The sequence below is a fragment of the Molossus molossus genome, unplaced genomic scaffold, assembly GCF_014108415.1.
Source record: "Molossus molossus isolate mMolMol1 unplaced genomic scaffold, mMolMol1.p scaffold_m16_p_22, whole genome shotgun sequence".
NCBI lineage: Eukaryota > Metazoa > Chordata > Mammalia > Chiroptera > Molossidae > Molossus > Molossus molossus.
Window position 1 is genome coordinate 10189777 of NW_023425358.1, and position 20970 is coordinate 10210746.

The window sequence follows — 20970 nt, forward strand, 5'->3', positions numbered from 1 at the left end:
AGCCCAGCTCAGAGCCAGCTTGCTGGGAACATGTACCAGGACCTGCAGTTCCTCTGAACAGATGGGTCCCTGGTTCCCAGTGTTTTTCCATTCAGACAAGAAAGGGCTACAAGTGCAGCCTCATTTTAAGCCAAATTTTTTTTCTTTGGAATGAGCTGACTTTGTTTTACTTGTTTTCCCTCCTCTCTGTGATTTTTGTTTATAAAAGAAGAGTCTTAGTACCAAGAAAGCTTGGTATATGCATTCATTTAAAATTTCCTAGCTATAAAATGAGTGTTTATCATCGGGTTTGTAAAATATATTGTAGAGTTTGGATTTTTAGAAGAGTGAGTAAGATGTGGAAAAGTTTTGTGGTGGAATACTCTATTTGTACTATTTGCTTCTTTATTTTTGTGCAGTTAAACAAACAAAGACAGAAAGAGAATACATGTTTATTGTTTCATTGTAATATTGTGTCCTTATACAGTGTGGATTCACCACTAGAGGTGCTGGTTGCAATTAGACTTCTCGTTTTGGAAGGTTCTTTGGCATCTAGTAGTCAACTATGTACGTCCTGTGAGAACTTTCACAGAAAGGCTAAGGAGAGCTGGCCTGGCAAGCAGATCTTTTCCTGACTGTGTATCTGAGACTTCAGGGTGAAGGCTATTTTTACTATTACTATCTCAGATAAATTCAAGGAAGTTGCCTGGCACATCTAGATGATGCCCTTATTTTATTCTAATTTATGTTATATTAAAATTTTTTTTTCTTTATTGATTTTAGAGAGAGAGAGAAAGGGAGAGGGAGAGAGAGAAAAACATCGATGAGTGAGAACATTTATTGGCCGCCTCCTGCATGCCGCCACTGGGGATTTGGCCCAACAACCTAGGCATGTGCCCTGACCTGGAATCAAACTGGTGACCTCTTGGGGTTGACACTCAACTACTGAGCCACACTGGTTGGGCCTAATTCATGTTCTATATTATCTTTCATTTTATCCATTTATTTTGGGTGACATTGTATCTATTGTATTTTGGCCTACACTAATACGTTTTCTCATTTCCTTGGACGGAAATTACTAGATGGCTCGCTTTAAGCAGGAAAGTGGAACCATCTACTGCTTTCATGGCAAAGCGTTTGAATTTTTAGGTTTATAAAAGCGCCAGCAAGCGGAAAGCCCACATTCTGAAGAACCACCCCGGGGCGGAGCTCCCACCAAGCATCCGGAAACTGCGTCCTGCTGGCCCGGGAGAACCAGACCCCATGCTGAGTACCCACACCCAGCTCACTGGCACCATAGCTACCCCTCCTGTCTGCTGCCCCCACTGCTCCAAACAGTACAGCAGCAAGGTATGGGAAGGGTTCTGACTAAATCGGAATCAGGCCACTGGTAAAGGAATCTTGAGAGAAGATGGCTTTGCCCAGGTGCTCTGGTGGCTTCTTCTGACTTTATGGGGGACTCACAGGTTCTAAGGAGCTGTTTCCTGAGAGCAGGGACCATAAGCAGAGACTGGGAAGAGAATACGGTGGACTTTCCCCAGAACTAGCATCATCTGATAGCCTGAGCACCTGACCGTGTTCCTTTTTCCTTGGCCTGCCTGCCGAGGGTGTCCTCTGTGACAGTCCAGGCTCAGAGCTGATGAGCTCAGGCTTCCAGAGGACGGTGTAGGAACGGAAGTGATAGTTCTTGCAAGGGGGGCTTGTGATTGGCTCCTGCAGGTGTTGGTGGACCAGGGGATGCCGTGAGGTGTTCTCACCTTGCTTGATGGTGTGGGGTCCCCTGATTCTTTCATTTCAGCCTCTTCTTTTTGTCCCTTTCATAGCACTGTGCTGCCTTAGGGAGGGCAGAGTCAGCATGGCGCTGACTTATTTATTTTTTAATGGATCACATAAGAGATTTTAGGAACCTTTGGGGGTTTGTATTTGAGAAAGAGTGAGAATAACTAATTCCAGTGATTCTTCTTGGTTTTTGCCATAATTTTCCAGACTAAGATGGTACAACACATTCGAAAGAAGCATCCAGAGTACGCCCAGCTCCCGAACACCTTACACACGCCGCTGACCACAGCTGTGATCAGTGCTGCTCCAGCCGTTTTAACTACCGACAGCGCTACTGGGGAGACTGTGGTGGTAAGTGTGTGACTGTGAGGGCATCTCCTCTCCGTCAGTGGTCCTCACCTGGCTAAAGCCAGGTCTGTCTTGCTATTTAATTGGCTGCAAATCTAGCCCACTATGCTTATGATGCCCTGTGAAGGCAGTAGTAAGAAATTTTCAGTGCTGCTCATTGGCTGCAAGATTGATCCAAATTTGAGGGTAACTCCACTGGGCCTGACATAGACAGAGAGATATAGATATATAGGTAACCTTGTAACATCTTCTCAACTTTGGAGTTTTTTTCTATCTGAACTCAGGGCTACCTTGTAAGTTCCATCGTCCACCAGTGATTCGATTTAAATTTCTGCAGGACCTCAGAGCACTGAAGTAGCTACAAGCAGTACTACTGTCCACTAATGTGTTTTGTGTGACTTTTCCAGACAACAGACCTGCTAACCCAGGCCATGACGGAACTGTCCCAGACCTTAACAACGGATTACCGAACGCCACAAGGGGACTACCAGAGAATTCAGTACATCCCTGTGTCACAGTCTACATCTGGTCTCCAGCAACCTCAGCACATACAGCTTCAAGTGGTGCAAGTGGCCCCGGTACTGTGTTGCCTTTATCTCTTGTTACCTTCACAAGGGCCACATTGTCACCAGTGCATATGCACTGAACCCGAGCTGGGGCAGGACCCTCTGTATCACGTGCTTCTGCATGTAAATTCCAAGTCTGGGGCATTTGTAAAACGTCCCTCTGCACGCCTGGAGGGCTCCGGCGTGAGTGGCAGTGTAAGAGATGCTGTCTAGAGTAGTCAGAGCCGCCTCCAGCACCGCTGTCCTCCTGCTGCTGCAGGATAGCACAGCGCAGACTCTGAGCCTTTCCTGCATCCTCGTCCTGGACCACCCAGGTTGACTGTGTGGTGAGGGGCCAGTTTGATTAAGTCCCTACACAGGCCTTGCATGACTTATCTCAGTGGGAGGCTGTAAAGGATAATTTTGACCCAATCTTTGAATATCAGTCAGCACCTTATTGATATAGACCAGCAATTTTCAACCCATGTGCTGCAAGATTTTATTTATTTATTTATTTAATTCTCACCTGAGGACGTTTTTTCGTTTTTTGTTCGATAGAGTGGGAGGGAGAGAGAGAGAGAGAGAGAGAGAGAGAGAAACATCGACGTGAAAGGGACACATCGAGTGGTTGCCACCTGTACGACCCAACCAGGGCAGAGGACAAACTGCAACCGAGGTACATGCCCTTAGCGGGAACCAAACCCTGGTCTCTCTGAACCACAGACCGATGCTCTAACCGCTGAGCAAAACTGGCCAGGGCTATTTATTTTTTAAAATATGTTTTTATTGATATTTTTTTAGAGAGAGAGGAAGGGAGAGCGAGATGGAAACATTGATGTGAGAGAAACATCGATCAACTGCCTCCTGCTTGCCCACTACTGGGGATCGAATCCGCAACCTGGGCATGTGCCCTGACCATGAATTGAACTGGGACCTCTCAGTCTATAGGGTGATGCTCAATCCCCTAAGCCTCGCCAGTTGGCACCGCAAGAATTTTTAAAACATGTAACACCTGACAATTTAGTCAGGGGCACTGACCTCTTTTCCCTTAGATTGTCAAATAAAAAGATGACAACAGCCAACACAACAATAGCCATCCTGTGTGAATGAATCAGAATTATACCTATTTTTTTTTTGTCAGGTCAGCAACAAATATAGTATATGTTTTGGTGTGCCACAGAACTTTAGTAATCAGTTTATGTGTGCCATGGAATGAAAAAGTTGAAAATCACTGGTATAAATGTATAACTGTGTTCCTTCGCCCAGACTATTAGTAGCTCCTTCTTACTGATTAGGGAGCCGAAAGCTGGAATCCTCCCAGAACTTTTGTTTCCTTTAATGATGCCGAGGAAGTGTCCTCCAGGTACAAATAAACAAACCTGTGGTTGGAAATAATTTGGTCTCTGAAAACTGGAAACTAACACCGGAGCAGGGACTTGGAAGTTGCCACTCACTGACTATTCTTCATCTTGTTTTTCTTTGGGAGGGTTCTTAATTTTAGGCTTTGGAAGAATCTAGGGATCCCTGGACTTGCCTATAAAATACACTGTTCTGGAAAGAGCGGTCATACTTTAGCCAGATTTAAAAGATGTCTGTGATACATACAAGGTTAGGAACACTGTTCTAGTGGTTTAATAGTAACAATCTTAAAGCAAATTCTCTTCTTTGATATCTTTTAACTCATAAAGGGTAGGTCATTAAATTTAATTGAAATTGAAGGGAAAAAGATTTCCGATTCCTGAGAGCTTCTCATCCAGCTTTTATTAAGGGCTATATTTCTTCTAGCTCCCTCTCTTTCAGAATTTAACAGCGTTAGTAGCTTATGTTTTATAAGCTTAATTTTAAAAACTGTCTTTTTCTCTGATGTTTGCCAGCTGGGCTTAGGTGTGGGCTCCCTGGGAGTGAGGCATTGGATCTACAGTTCTACTCTCTCGTCTTGCACTTTGGTTGGGATATTGGTTTAGCCGAACTTCTCTGGAAAGATTTCCCTTCGCCTCAATCAGCATGCATTTGTTTTCCCCTCCAGGCCACCTCCCCTCACCAGTCCCAGCAGTCCACTGTGGACGTGGGCCAGCTCCATGACCCTCAGACCTACACCCAGCACGCCATCCAGGTGCAGCACATCCAGGTCACTGAGCCCGCCGCCTCGGCCCCCTCGTCTACCCAGGTACATGTCTGCGCAGACTGCTCGCAGAGGCTCCTGGGGCCTCAGGGACCTTGAAGAATGAGTAAGAGTGACGAGACAGTACCTTCAGAGCTAGACTCCCTGACTATTGAAACGATGTTGTTATTTTGGACCTTAATTTTTATATTGATATTATGGACACACATTAAGTGGTCAGCTTTTATCCAAATGAGCCCTGTGATACGATATCCTAGCGACTTTGCCTCCTATGCTAAGTGGCCGCATGATAGTGTGCAATTGTAAGTTGTTTCTGTAATTTTGGAACAGTGACTTTTTGAGGAGGAGTATTACTGTGCTTGCATGATTGAGTCTATTATTAAGATAGCATAGCTAGATCCATTAAAAAAATTCATGAAATCCTTATTGTTTGCATGAACTTTGCTAGGGCTTGTCCTGAAGGCTCAGAGTCAGTGGGGAGGTAACACAAGTATGGAGTAAATAGGCTGTGAAGTGAAGGTGTCTGCACCGTGAAGGAGGCCTGTCGGCCCCCCCCGGTGTTCACAGGTTCCAGGAGGAGAGTACAGACGAAGACCTGCATGCCATGTGTTTGAGTACTAACAAGTCTTGAATCAAGCTAACAAACCACTAAATAAAATGTTCTATCTTCCTGCTTGACACGTTTACTTTTATAATGACAAGATTGAAAAATATATGTGAAGTAACAATTGATACTAAATAACATGATGCATGAGTAGTACCAGCTCAAAATTATTTGTATGTTGTGCCAAACACCGTGGATGGCACTAGCAGCTGCCAGGCTGTCATGGGAGGAAGCTGGGAGGAAGGCTTTTTCCTCCTTTTGCCAGCTCTGCCCCTTCCAGTTGCTGTGGAGATCCACGGGGTACTCACGACGTTCTCTACTTCCCGTTTATTCAGGGGCGGGGGGTGGAGGCCATGCTGCTTGCCACCTGATGCCCTCCCCTCCTAGTGTGAAGTTCGGTGGCTGTGACATTTCTTCTTACTTGTCCCAGGCCAAGACAGGGGGCCTCCAGTTTCCCACCCCCACCAGCATCCCACTTTTAAGTTTCTCAAAGGAAGCTGAGGCTGGAGGGCCAAGAGGGACTCCTTGTGTACCCACATGGACACCCAGACCCACAGGTCTCAGCTTTGTCCACACCCCTGCACATGGAGAACCCATGGCCACCTCCTAGGTCTCAGGTGCCCGAATGCCATGAGAAGAGCCCACATCCAGAAGACAGGACCCCTGCAGGAGGACAGACCCAAGGAAGAGACTTGGATAGGCCCTTGAAGTGGGTGCAGGGCCGTTCCCAAAGCGAGGCCTACAGGGGGATGTGCATTCCAGGGGGGCATGTTCATTTGGCCTCATAGGAGGGGGACACAGCGGAGAAGGGCCAACCGGGATTCCTGCAGGGGTCCCTCGGGCCCAGGTCTAAAAGTGATACTGCCATATAGATAATTGTGGGAGTTCGGAAGACTATGTTTAGCAGGGAATCAAGGACATTTTTGTAGAAGTGGTGTTTGAATTCGGTCTTGAAAGGGAGCTATGATTTTGACATGGTCGTTGGGGAAGGCATTGTGATTTGAATATGGTCTCACTTGAGTAAAGACACAGAGATGGGAAATTGTGGTGTATTCATAGAAAACTGTTTAGGTTAGAAACAGGAAATGGTGTTTGGAAGAAAAGCTGGAGCGGTGGTTTGGAGCTGGAGTGTGGAAGGCTCGAGTGGTAGACTGGGCGGGAGCCTGGGCTGTACTCTGCAGGCAGGAGTAGCCTCTCCGCCCGATACCTGCCCGTCCCCCTGCTCAGCTCCACTGACTCTGTTGGACCATCCAGTTCACTTCAGTGGAAATTATGACTTCAGTTTGTTACGGATTAGCTTGGGGACCCAGGCAAGTAAGTTAGCTTCTCAGTTCCTTTAACTTCATGTAATACAGCTAACTATGTTTCACTCATTTATCTTTCTAACAAGCTTACTGAAATTCATATTGTGGATACTCTTAGAGAGACTCCTTTGAAAATGAAGTAGGATTTCATTGTTATGATTACTTTTCATTAATACTATTGGTAGTTAAAATACTATTATTTTAGCAGTGGTGGTACTTTCAGTGTTATAATCCATATTAGCCTAATTTATGTTCCTCAGTTATTGGTGAGTCTTAGGTCTACTGGGAAATCATCATGTTCTACTCTTGCTTTGTCTGCAGGTAGCTGGGCAGCCACTGAGCCCCTCCTCCCAGCAGTCTCAGCAGGGGCTCAGCCCCTCCCACCTCCCGGGCGCTTCCTCCGCACCGGGCCAGGCTCTCCAGCAGCAGCAGAGCTCCTCCGTGCAGCACACGTACCTGCCCAACACGTGGAATTCCTTCCGTGGCTATTGTAAGCGAGAGACGAGAGACGGGGGAAGCCGTGGGGCATAATTTCATCAGCTTTATAATGGATTTTCTCGATTACAGGATCATTGACCACTTTCTTCACTCTGTAGTGCATGTACTTGAGTGAGTTTTATGACAGAATTTAAGGTAGCGTTCTGACCTGAGAGCCACCCATTTCAGAATCATGAGGAGTATCGCTGGAAGAAGTGTAGGCAGGTGGTTTAAATAGTAGAATAAGATGGATGTAGGATGTGTTGACAGTATTGATTCACCCCTCCCACCATTTTCTATTGACTGCCTGTATATCAATCAGTGTGCTAGACTCTGGGTATACAAAAGATTAACATTCCCGTGACTAACACCGCACAGTAATAATGTCAGCCAACTCTCATTAAGCTCTTACTATGTGCCAGGAATATTTCTAAACCACGTATATACACATTCAGTATTCACAGCAGCCTGTGTGATAAGCACAGTGGTTATTTGTATTTTACAGATAAGGTGATTTAAGCACAGAGTAACTTGTTTGAGGAACACAGCTTATAAATGGAGGGTTGTAACCCAGGGTTACAGGCTCCAGGGTTAGACTAAACCGCCCTGCTGGGCTGCCTCTCCCAAGGAGATAGTCTTTGGCTCAAAAAGTTCATTAGCTGGTGGAGAGAGATTTTTGAGTAGTTGCTTCTAACACCCCGAGGTTGGTGCTGCGGACGCAGTAAAGGGCTGGCTGCTAAAGGTCAGAATAGGTGGCCGTCCTGGGGATGACAGCCTTGGGGATGAGCTGGACAGTAGGAGACCTTTATGACTGAAGATGTGGAAGGAACAGGACCGGAGGTAACAGACCTCAGTAGTGGGAACGAGGAGGGATAGGGGCTGAGAAGGTAGGAAGGCCAGTGGTGATCTTCCCCTACTACTGATATTTTGGGAGGCTCCTTCTCTGTTGTGATTGATCTTTTGCTATGTTACATAGATTCAGTATGAAAATAGGCTCTGCCCCTTCCATTTAGTTCTTTTTACAGTCTATTCTCTTAAATATTGGTAGATACAATGAGGGCTGAGTGTAGTTTCTAGTCATGGGAAATACCAGTAGAATCCTGGTAAAGAATCCTGGTAAATAGGCTGACATTTATACTCAATTTAAATCCTGTGAAAGAAATATGGAATGAAGATAGTCATGGTGATAATAATATAAACTAGCATTCTAACCTGAAGAAAGAATAGACAGTCACAGTGATGATAATATTAACTAGCATTCTAACCTGAAGAAAAAATTCTAAAACTGAAATTTTTTATTAGGGCAAAAGTTTAAAATACGCAAAAATATAATAGTGTAATGAATGCCCCTGTACCCATTATCTAGCTTCAACAGTTATCAATTCATGGCCAATTCTGTCTCTTCTGAACCCCTCCACCTCCCCTCGTCATTCTCTCCCAGTTCTTCAACTAGTTAATAATCCATAAATATTTTAGTATGTATCTCTTAGACCAAAGGAATATTTTTTTTAAAAACACAACTCCAGTACCGTGATTGCACCTAAAAATAAGTAACAGCAATTTTTTTTTAATATATATATTTTTAATCCTCACCCAAGGACATGTTTCCATATTTTGTTCAGATAGAGTGGGAGGGAGAGAGAGGGAGAGAGAGAGAGAGAAACATCGACGTGAAAGGGACACATCGAGTGGTTGCCACCCGCACGACCCAACCAGGGCCAGAGACAAACTGCAACCGAGGTACGTGCCCTTAGTGGGAATCGAACCCAGGTCTCTCTGGACTGCAGGCCGATGCTCTAACCGCTGAGCCAAACCTGCCAGGGCAGTAACAGCAATTTTTTTGATACCATCAAATATCCAGTCAGTGCTCATCTTTCTGTGATTGTCTCAGAAAAGTTTTTAATAATTGGTTTGTTCAAACTGGGTTCCAAATAAGGGCCAAACGTTGCAATTAATTATGTCTTTTGAGTTTCTTTTAATATATGTGTTGTGTCTCTCTCTAAGATGCAATTTATGTGTTGAAGAAACTGGGTCATTTGTCCTGTAGAGTTTTTCACATTCTGACATTTCTCAAAATCCCACTTGGATTTTGCTAGGAGCATTCCTATGTTGTCACTGAAGATGCTTTCTTCTGTCCCTCTTTTCTCCAGTAGGCTGGCAATTAGGTCTAGAGGCTCGACTTGAATCAGGTTCAGTTTTCCCCTGACACTTCATAGCTGGTGGTGTGGACTTCTATTAAGAGGCACACAATGTGGGGTAGTCTCTCCTTTTCCTTTGGCCCACTATTTCATTTGGGATTGCCAAGTTGTTCGAGACTGATTCTGTCATTTTCATTCAGTAATTAGCTAGGAAACTGTAATAAAGAAAACAATTTTACCATAATGACCAGGTTACTCTGCGGTATAGTTTGTACAGGAATGGCAGGATAAATGCTTTAAATATCTGGCTCATCTCCTTTATCTATGAATTTTCAAAATCATGCATCATTTCCTATTATTATCCAAATGACCAATGAAGGCTATGTGTGTGTGTCTTAGTATCAACACGTCTGATGTTTCAGACCACTGCAGTTGTTTCCTTCTTCTTTTTTTTATTATTTTTTTATCTTCACCTGGGGACATTTTTGCATTTATCTTCAGATAGAGCAGGAGGGAGAGAGGGGGGAAGAGAAAGAGAGAAACATCGATGTGAGAGAGACACATCCAGTGGCTGCCACCCACACGACCCCAACCAGGGCCGGGGACAAGCTGCAACCGAGGTACGTGCCCTCAGTGGGAACCGAACCCGGGCCTCTCTGGTCCATGAGCTGATGCGCTAACCGCTGAGCCAAACCAGCCAGGGCTTGCACTTTGTTTTTTATTTGCCTTAATAACTCTGGTGCTGAAATAAAACTCAGGTTAATTTGGGATTTCTAGGTAATAGTGGATACATTGTGCCACTAATTCAAATGTGAATATAAAAAATAAAAATAATAAGCTAACAGGTAAGTTTTTGTATCTTATTTAAAGGTTTTAAAAAACTGTTGAGGCCCTGGCTGGTTTGGCTCAGCAGTTAGAGCATTGGCCCGCGGACCAGAGAGTCCCCGGTTCAGTTCCCACTTAGGGCACGTACCTCGGTTGCATGTTTGTCCCCGGCCCTGCTGGGGGTCGTGTGGGTGGCAGCCACTCGATGTGTCTCTCTTACATGGATGTTTCTCTCTCTCTTCCTCCTTCTCTCCCTCCCGCTCTATCTGAAGATAAATGCAAAAAAATGTCCTGGGGCGAGGAAAAAAAAATATATATATATAAATAAATAAAAAACTGTTGAGTATTTGTCTTTAGGGATGTTCAGAAGCCACATCTGAGGGCGAGGCATTGATTGTCCTCAATATCTGGTAATTCCCTAGTCACCTCAGGTGATAAATTCTTGTCAGAGATCCTTTCACTGTATCAAGAAATCACATCATCAGAAGACTCTCAGTGCCTCAGTGGGGAATGTGGTCACTCATTAGGGATTTTTGTCTACAACTTGTATTAAAATCTGAGACCACTGAAATGTGGATATTTCATATTTTTCAGCATCTGAGATTCAAATGATGACACTTCCCCCGGGACAGTTTGTGATTACAGATAGTGGTGTGGCAACTCCTGTCACAACTGGCCAGGTGAAGGCGGTCACTCCGGTAAGCTCAGCTCGTGAGGGATCTCCCGTCCACCCTATATACTGTTTCAAAAACGTTAACAGAAGGATCTAGCTAGCTGCCGTCAGGAAAAATGAGGAAATATAGAGACAGTGTATATTTTCATGAAGCTAACTTTCCTCAGTGTAAGGGACTGTTCTGAGTCTGTGTTCTTCCTATGCTGTTGAGTGTTAAAATGTCTCTCATTAGACAGCAGCATTTCAAAAATGACTGCATGGCAAAATCGAATTTGGAACCATTTGCTATTACTTTTGAAATTCTGAAGTCTGGGAACAATTGATCTTGACTACCTGTTTTGGGGGCTGTTCTGCCTCTTTTTTTTTTTTTTTAAATATTTTTCTTTATTGATTTTAGAGAGAGAGGAAGGGAGAGAGAGAAACATCGATGAGAGAGGACATCAATTGGCCGCCTCCTGCACGTCCCCCACTGGGGATTTGGCCCACAAACTGGGCATGTGCCCTGACTGGGAATCAAACTGGCGACCTCTTGGTGCATGGGTAGATGCTCAACCACTGAACCACACCGGCCGGGCTGTTCTGCCTCTTTAATGAGACATTAGATAATAATTCTTCTTTGATCCAGTTTATATTAATCTTAAAATTTAATTGACAGATAGCAATCTTATTTTAGGAATCTAAATTCTTAAGAGTAGTACAAGGGCAAATATTTCTTTTGCTAAGTAGGTTACCATTGTACTGCCAGTTTCTGTACCTGAAGTTCTTCACTGCATCTTTTGGTAGAACAACTATGGTGTCCCCTTAAATCACCTCTGTAGTCAGTTACTGTGACTGATCCTTTCTCTCTGAAACAATTTGGTAGGGCATCTCCTATAGGTTTCTATTTTAGCTCCCCTTGTAACATTTCTTTACAGATTCCCTCTTTCTGTCTCCAAGACCCCCTGCTGCCATTAGGCCTCAGATTTCTAATGATCCTTTCTTTTTGCTCTAGGGTCATTATGTATTATCAGAAAGTCAACCAGAATTGGAGGAAAAGCAAGCCTCTGCTCTCTCTGGGGCAGTCCAGGTTCAGCCAACTCCACACAGTGACTTGGATCCCCAGACCACCAGCCAGCAGCAGCCCACACAGTACATCATTACAACCACCACCAATGGGAATGGGAGCAGGGAAGTACATATCACCAAACCTTAACTTCCATCCTTGAGCTAGGATCAAGCTGTTACATCATGTCTCTTCTCATTTGTAAATCGGAAAGCTTCTGACACAACTCTTTTTTAAGATTTGTCATTCATTCGAGTTTGGAGGTTACAGCTTTGACACTAATACAACTATTGGGGCTTGTTTTATCCAGATCATCTTTACCAAGTTGACTCTTCGAACCCTAGGAGTTGTTGTCATGGAATGGAGACCTTTCAGTGGCTAGTAGAGTTCAAGAGGGAGATATTTTGCCTTGCTCTTGAGTTGGTTTTTTAACACGTTGATAAGCCTTACTTTCCTTTGTGGAACTATTAAGTGGTGTATTGTGTTTGTACCAAAGGTGGAGAAAGGATGTGACAAAGTCCGTGGCCACTGGACTCCATTCCAAGCCGTGGCACCAAAGGAGAAGGGGCATTTTATGGGGGTGTGTTAGGTCAGAACTGCTTCATCTTTTGAGTTTGCAGTAACTTAACAAAGGGAGCCTATGGAATATGAAAATAACAATAATGAAACAAAGGGTGACAGTAATGTTCTGAAGGAAAACTGTCATCTAAATTTTTTTTATAGTTGATTAAAAAAAACTTGCCTTTTTTTTGAAAATCATTGTTGGGCTATTGGCAGTACTTTCCACAGATACTGGCCCTCAGCAGATTAGGCCAGAAGACCATGTTCTGCTAGATCTTTATTATTCCACAGTGGTGGACTCCCTGTAAAAGAAGAGGTTGCTTGATGTCAGCAGAATTGAAACTCCTACATTAAAGCTTTGCCACCCATTCTCTGACGTGGTTGTAATAAGGAGATATTGGAGATATCAGTACCAAGTAAGAGTACCGAGACAATATATGTACATATAAAGTAAAAAGCACTGAAACACTGAAACCTAGTCCTGCCTTCCCAGATCCATTTACCATTCATTGGTAAAGGACGACTTTCTCTCTCCTACCAGGTGTACATTCAGCCCTCGCTCACAGCATTCAGTGTATTTTAGAATTTCTAATGCTTTCTTAAAATGAACATTCTTTAAGGTTGGATGGAAAGGTTGCCCTCCTTATTTCTTAACCTTTTAACTTAAACATACTACAACTCATCTGGACCCTTTGGTATGACCAACTTCACACTTAGGGGAAAAATAAGAACGTGGAGACCATTTATAATACAGTAAGGCAGTGATTTTCAACCTTTTTTTTTAATCTCATGGCACATAAACTGATTACTAAAATTCTGTGACACATCAAAAAAAATATTTTGCTGATCTGACAAAAAAGTAGGTATAATTTTGATTGATTTACCAAAAAAAAAAAGTAATTACCCTTTTTACTCCAAAGTGACTTTAAAAAAATCAGTTGCCTATACTTGTATATAAGAATTTCTGGTACCAAGACTTTACCAGTCAGACAAAACCTCATTATGCAATGTGGCCAATAAGATGCAACTCATTATTATATGACCTATATATGTATAGTTCAAGACAGGGCATTCATACCAGATGGCTATTGTGTTGCCTGTTGTCATTTTTTTATTTGACAGTCTAAGGGAAAAAAGGTCAGTGCCCCTGACTAAATAGTCAGGTATTGCATGTTTTAAAAATTCTTGCAGCATGCTGGTTGAAAATCACTGCGTTAAAAGATCTAGAAGAAATCCAATCTTGATGAATATTACACTGTCAGTAGGGAAAGGAAAAAAATCTGCCTCGGTGATAATTTTGCTTCTATGTATTCCTCATTGTCAGCTATGAATTCAGTGGGGAAAAACACTTCCCTTCTTTTTACTGTACATTCCAAGTGTACACATAAAACATTGCACAGACCAGAATGTATTTTAACAACTTTTTGTGATATACTAACACATTTTTAGAATAATTACTGATGGTAGAATTTGTCACTGCAGAACAGAAAGACCTAACTTAAATGTCAAATGAAGTTAATTTATTTTATTTACATTCCTGGGTAAAAACTGGTTCTATAAAGTAAGTATAGTAGCTTCTTTATAGTAAAGATAACCTTTCTGAAAAGTAAACAATTCTATTGAAATGACTTTACTAATATGTAGATTTTGCACTTTATTTTTGAGACCTCATTTATTTAGTTATCCCTGAAATTTTGGGCACTAAGGGAACTTGAGAAAGTTACTTGGGAAATGTATAGAAACTGAAAATGGACTCTATATCTTTGGTAACAAAGAGGTAATGTCAATGTTTTTAATAGAACATATTGGCCCTGAATCACAAAACAGAGACTCTGGGTCCCAAAGTCCCACGTTGTAATGTAATGTATCCTAGGGTCCAGTCTGAATGACTTGCTAGGATGAAGAATACTAAACTTTCCCAAAGATCTAGTTTAGATTTTAATACCTTAAATTTGGCCCTTTGGGGTCCTTTTTCATTTCAGTCAGCAAGGTGTCTTGCCCTCCCATCCCCTCAGGAGTAACATAAATAAAAATAGAAAACTATCACTAAATGGAATGTTCATTTTTTGCCAGTTATTTCAAGTTTTAAAATACACAGAAGGAAATGTGGAAGGACTTCTTTGTCTCTTTCCAATCTAAGTTTGTTTTTTTTTCTTTATTTTTTTTGTCCTTATGTGGAATAAGTAAAGACTCTAAAACTAATTTGTATATTACCAACCAGAGATAGAGGTGTCAGTCAAGCCAAATAATACTGCTTTAAGATCAGGTATTCCACACATTCATCCAAGGTAACAGATTTTCTAGAGGACTTGGATTTGAAGAGATGGCAGATGATAAGACCCAGTTTGGGGGGAAAAATGTATGTAGCCAATGTTTATATTGTTTCCTTCCTTAAGACACATTGGCACTGTAGACTTCAATCAGTGCAGTGTGAAAATTTTGGAGTAACATAGATTTTACATTTTTATTGTTTGATTTGTGCCCACATAATAGACGTTTTATCATGTAAAATTTCTGTTATCCAGGAAAAACCTATTGTTTTGATCTTGAATTGTTTTTCTGATTTCCAGTTATCCTTTCAAAAAACTCTTAGGGCTAAAAAGCACTTCAAGAGATGCTAAAGCTGACCCACAAGTTAAAAATGTTGACCCCATTCTGTTATTTAAATGTGAACATTTATTGTACATTCAGTGAGTTATAGTGTTAATAGTCTTGTGCTACTCAGCAAGTGTAAAAATTAATAAATATTTTTTTAAATAAACATCTTCCTTGTTTGTATGTGTGAAGCTACAAGAGCTACTGAGATTGTTAACTCTTCTTCTTCCTTCCTTCCTTCCTTCCTTCCTTCCTTCCTTCCTTCCTTCCTTCCTTCCTTCCTTCCTTCCTTCCTTCCTTCCTTCCTTCCTTCCTTCCTTCCTTCCTTCCTTCCTTCCTTCCTTCCTTCCTTCTTCTGCTTCTCTATTTCATAAAGTGTTTTGACTCTTTGATTTACTCTAGTCTGGTCAGAAACTCCCAGTGGGAGAATTGATGGATGACAACTGTGGAATGATGTTCTTCTGCTTATTCACTTGGTGGTTTCTAATTCAAGGACCTACCAACTTTTGCCCTGGCCCCTGTGATTGGATGGTTAGAGCCTCTGCCGGCAGACCAGACTGAATGGTCGCAAATTTGATTCCCGGTCACTGGCATTTACCTGGGTGGCAGGTTCCATCCCTGGCCCTGGTCAGGGCAGGAGGTCTCTAAAAATCAGTGGAAAAAATGTCCTGGGATGAGGATCAACAAAAAACAAACAAATAACAACAACAAAAATTAAAAGAAAGAAAAAGAAAAAAGAACCTACCAACTTTCTAACAGGAAGCAGGGCAGGCTTGCAGCCAGCAGGGAAGAAGACATAGGGCTTTATTTGGAAACTTCTATTTTCCAACAAGGGAGGGACAATTTTGGGCCCTCCAGCTTCTCTGACATAGTTGTATCCAATTGAGAACTGAGGGTGATCTCTGCACGACTGGTGGGAGTATGAAGCCGTTCTAAGAGCCAGAGAGTAGTAAGAACGATGGATTCTTAACAAGAGGAACGTTATCCAGTTTAGTTTAAAATGTATTTCTTCGGTGTGTGTACTTTTTCGGACATCTAGGGCCTGGGGACGGGAGGGAGAAATGGGGACAAGCCGGGGGCATAGGCTCGAGTACTCGTTCTCCTCAATGAAACTCGAGAAACCGCCGTTTCCTCAACTGTAAAAAGGGAACTAATAGTGAGTGCATAGTATTAAAAAATAACAGCAGTAGTACAAAGATAGTGGACAGAAAGCGCTTAGCATAGTGCCTGAAACAGGGTACGTACTGCATTTAGTAACTCTGGTTTTAAAGCCTCTGTTCGCGGCCAGGTAAAAACTACCGACACCGTCTCCACCCTCCGGAAGCTCCTAAACCCGGTGAGACCATCGAGACGACTACAAATTGCACCCCCAGACCCAGCTGCACGAGCTCCCGTCGCCCCAGGCCCCGCCCCGCCCCGCGACGCGACGCGTCCCTCCAGGCCCCGCCCCTCAGCTCCGCCCCCGGCATCCCAGGCCCCGCCCTTTCCGCCGCCCGAGCCCGGAGCGTGCACGCACAGAGACGCCTAGCGAGGGCGAGCGCGTCCAGGACCCCGCGGGCCGAGAAGCGCAGCGGGCTGCGAGACCCGCGACTGCGGCAGAGGTGAGGGCGGGCCCTAGATGGCGAAAGGGTTAAGTTGTTGCCAGGGACCAGAGATCCGGAGTAGCTGGGTCCCCGAGGGCCGCTGCTCCGGTGGGCTTGTGGCAGAGGAGCGGGCCTGTGGGAGCTGAGTGGCCCGTGTGGGTGGGGGTTAGGGTTAGGCGTGGTGTGGGGGAGGGGCCCTTGGCGCAGAAATGCAGTTTGGAGGGGCGGGACCCCGGCCTTGGGCTAGGGCGGGGTTGACTAGGGGAGGCTTTGCTGCTGGGGCGACGGATTTGGAGCCGGGGGTTGCCCGGAAGGAGCCTAGGGTTTAGCTTCTTTGGGGGGAGGGTCCTGGGGGGAAGGTTAGCTCAGGTGCAGAGGAAAGGCCTTTGGGAGAGGCCTTCCTGGTCTAGTAAAGAGGTCCAGACACCACAAGACTTAGAAACCCTCGCTTCCGGGGTTCCAACATCTGGCAGCTGCCGTTTTGTATTTGGAGAGCCTATTAAGAATAGTAGCAGGGCAAAGGTTTGCCACTTGGATAAGATTCAATTTAACTACACATCCACGGAATTTAAGAAACTTGTGAGCAAGTTGTGAAACAGGTGATCCTCCTAACAGTCAGGTAAAACACAGGCTTTGCAGCTGTTACCCTGTTCTGTGTCAATTCTTGTCAAAGGACTTTATTCTAAGCATCAGGTTACTTTGGCATTTTTTTTTTTTTTTCTATTTTAAAGTTTCGTGAAACACATATGTCATGTGCTTTCTTACCTGCTCCAATTATTTAGGTACAGGGAATGTTCAGGATATTGTAATTCACCTTGGCTGAAAGGGGTACCATTGCAAGGGGACTACACAGCTGGATCTTACATAGATCTGAAATCTCTTGAAATAATTTAGTGGGAAGGTGCTTATTTTGGTAGTAATTTTACAGGTTTTTTTTTTTTTTTATCATTTGAGAGTTTCAGAATGAGAATTCATTGCATTACTGCATTACATGTCTACATTTAGTCATTATAAACTGTCATCTTGAGGTTATTCGTTGCAGGAATACAGGATTGGTCCAACTACCCTTCATTAATTGACACCTGTTGAAGTAAGATTTACCCAAAGTCACTGAGATTAGGCAAGAAGTTTGGTGTTTAGACTGTTGTCTGTTTTTTTCTTTTTGTTTATACTGTGCTTGCTAGTCTTTTTGGTAGGAATAGGAAATAGAGGGTGGACTTAGAAAATGTTTTTAGAGTGATTGAGTTCAGGCTCCTTGTTCCTGTTCAGTCCTGTGGCCTTGGCTTCACACTGATTCTAGCCATCAGCCTTATGAAATGTTTTTTGAAATGTTTTTTTTTCTAATCCTCACCCGAGGATATTTTTCTATTTATCTTCAGATAGATTGGGAGGGAGAGAAAGAGAGAGAGAGAGAGACAGACAGACACACACACACACACACACACAGACATCAACGTGAGAGGGACATATCAACTGGTTGCCTCCTACAGGACCCCGACCAGGGCCAGGAACGAACTGCCACCGAGGTACTTACCCTTCCTTGGCTGGAATCGAACCTACAACTTATTGGTCCGTGGGCTGATGCTCTACTGCTGAGCCAAACCAGTCAGGGTTGAAATGCTTTAATATGTACGTTCCTAAAGGTGGCCAGTAGTAGTCAATTATTACAGGAAGGAGAAAGGTAGCATTATATTTATCTGGTTATAAATATCAGATGGACCAGCTAAGACGGGTTGGCTCCTACTTTACTGGTTGTCATGGTCAGATTCTTGGAGCCTCTGGAGTTTATTTGAACTGTAAAGTCATATTATAGGGATTATATTATAATCACTTTTCATGATTTAAATTGGGAGTTTATATAGGATGTATCGTGTATAGTGTTAAGACATGGGTTTGCGGTCAGGCTGACCTGAGCTTCAGTCCTACCTCTGGAATTGGGCAAGTTAATTACCTACTTTGATCCTCATTTTAATATCTGTAGAATAGATATAATAACTCTGTCTTTCACAGTTGTCAGAATTAAATGAGATATATGAAAGCCCTAACACATAATAGGCCCTCATTAAATAATTTATTGTTAGTGTCTGAGCTTTATTAATCTGTGTGGATTTTCAGTGAATTCACTTTTGTGAGAGAACAAAAAATTAATTGCTAAAAACAATTAATTGTTAAATTATGTTATAGTGGAGAGATTATTGGCCCGTGAAGTCTAAGTTATGGACTCTGCTGATCTGTTTTTCCAGTCTCATTTTGCTTATGTGTAAAGTGAAGTTAGTAGAGTGCCTACAAATTTGGGAGTTGTGGAAGCATTCTGAATAACGAGAGATCTGATACGATTTAAAAGCTCAGATGAATGTGCAGTGGTGGAATGGAGGGAGAAGAGCTGCTTAGCTAGAGTTAGGATATGGAGATAAGGTATAAGAGTAGATTTGAGATTGAATATTTTCTTGACCAGAATATTTTCTGGAAGAGTGTTGTCAACCAGATCCCTGGGGTTTCTGCCTTTCTGTCTCAAGGAATGACTGCTTATATTTGTCTAGATTACCCGTGGAACATAAAAAATGGATTCCTTGGACCACATGCTGACGGATCCCCTGGAGCTGGGTCCATGTGGAGATGGCCATGGCACACGTATAATGGAGGACTGCCTCCTGGGGGACACCAGGGTTAGTCTGCCAGAGGACCTTCTGGAGGATGTAAGTTACAACGTTGTCACCTCTCTCAGCTTCCCCACAGCCAGTATTTCAACCCTTTTCAGTCTTTTGTGCTCCCTTCTGTTTCATTTTCTACATTACAGCCAGAATGATCTGTCTTTTTTGTGTGTAGAATTTATTTAATATTCTGATTAAAGAAGAAATCATAAGCTACATTTTGCATGTTTAATAACGTGTCAACATAACTTGGTAATATGATATAAGCTTTATTTTTAACAAGGTATTTTTCGGCAATTAATAAGAAGTTTTAGTCCAACCGGTGTGCCTCAGTAGTTGAGCATTAAACCATGCACCAAGAAGTCACTGGTTCGATTCCCAGTCAGGACACATGCCTGGGTTGTGGCCCTGATCCCCAGTGGGAAGCGTGCAGGAGGCAGTAAGTTGATGTTCTCTTTCATCGATGTTTCTGTCTCTCTCTACCTCTCACTTCCTCTCTCTCTCAAATCAATAAAAAGGGAAAAAGAAGATTTATGTATTTATTTTTAAATCTTCATTTGAGGATATTTTTTAATTGATTTTTAGATAGAGTGGGAGGAAGAGAGAGAGAGAGACACATGTGAGAGAGACACATTGATTGGTTGCCTCCTGCGTGACTCCAACCAACCCCAACGAGGGCTGGGGATTAAACCCACAACTGAGGTATGTGCCCTTGGTGGGGATTGAACCCATGACTCTTTAGTCCTCAGGCTGATCTCCATCCTCTGAGCCAAACTGGCCAGGGCAAGAAGTTTTATATTTTAAGAGCAGAATTATGTGTATGTTTACATTAAAATGGTTACCCATGTTGTGATTCATGAAACCAAACCCAAACATTATCCCTGTCTATAAGGTAACCCTCCAGTCAATTATAAGTATGTGCCTGGGGATAGCATATCAGCATGCTTTTGACCACTTTCACTGACAGGCAGTGTAATCATTATTATTATTATTGTTATTTTTTTAAAATAATTTTTTCTTCCTTTATTGATTTTAGAGAGAGAGGAAGGGAGAGGGACAGAGATAGAAACATCAATGAGAGAGATGCATGCCCCCCACTGGGGATCAGGCCCACAACCTGGGCATGTGCCCTGACTAGGAATTAAACCGGCGACCTCCTGGTGCATGGGTCAACTACTGAGTCACATTGGCTGGGCTGTAATCATTATTATTAAGGTAGCTACCATTTATTAAGTGCTTAATATATGCAAGGCACTAGGTGTACTAAAACTGTTTATCTTGTTTATTTTGCTGTATTTCAAACAGGTGTAGAGAGTGTCATAAAGCTAACATTCATGTGTGCATCATCCAGTTCTAGGAGATAATTTCATTTAGTCATTTTGGTTCAGATTTTTCTTTTATAACACATCAAACATTTTAGATAAAATTAAAACCACTATTTTGCCCTTATTTTATTCCCTTTCCCGCCTGAAGTAACAACCACTGGAGTTGGTATATATCCTTCTGTATTTTCTTTGCATACTCTTTCAAGTAACTCTACTTATGTCACTCAGTCAGCTAATACTTGTTTCATTAAGTACCTACTTGATGCCAGACACTGAGATGCTAAGAATAAAGTGGTGAGCAGAAACAGGTTTGCAGAGGAAGATGTTGAACACCGAGCCTGAGGTGCTTGGGTACACGCATGCAGAGACACCTAAAAGGTGGTTGGAATTCCAGGTTGTCTCCTGTTTAAACCCTTTGG

The 20970-nt window shown here is 42.9% G+C and overlaps 2 protein-coding genes across 3 annotated transcripts in view; both read left to right on the plus strand.

The window, feature by feature from the left end:
- PRDM10 (PR/SET domain 10) overlaps positions 1 to 12511 on the plus strand; it is a 101305-nt gene extending 88794 nt beyond the window's left edge. The window contains exons 17-23 of the mRNA XM_036276244.1: positions 1129 to 1329; positions 1966 to 2109; positions 2514 to 2684; positions 4678 to 4818; positions 7003 to 7171; positions 10716 to 10819; positions 11786 to 12511. Of these exons, the coding sequence (XP_036132137.1) occupies positions 1129 to 1329; positions 1966 to 2109; positions 2514 to 2684; positions 4678 to 4818; positions 7003 to 7171; positions 10716 to 10819; positions 11786 to 11986 (1131 nt within the window). The 3' untranslated portion in view covers positions 11987 to 12511. The remainder of the gene's footprint in view (positions 1 to 1128; positions 1330 to 1965; positions 2110 to 2513; positions 2685 to 4677; positions 4819 to 7002; positions 7172 to 10715; positions 10820 to 11785) is intronic.
- Positions 12512 to 16519: 4008 nt separating this feature from the next.
- Positions 16520 to 20970, plus strand: part of NFRKB (nuclear factor related to kappaB binding protein) — a 38761-nt gene continuing 34310 nt past the window's right edge. For both annotated transcript variants that reach the window (XM_036276920.1, XM_036276921.1), the window contains exons 1-2: positions 16520 to 16593; positions 19116 to 19271. In XM_036276920.1, the coding sequence (XP_036132813.1) occupies positions 19137 to 19271 (135 nt within the window). In that variant the 5' untranslated portion in view covers positions 16520 to 16593; positions 19116 to 19136. The remainder of the gene's footprint in view (positions 16594 to 19115; positions 19272 to 20970) is intronic.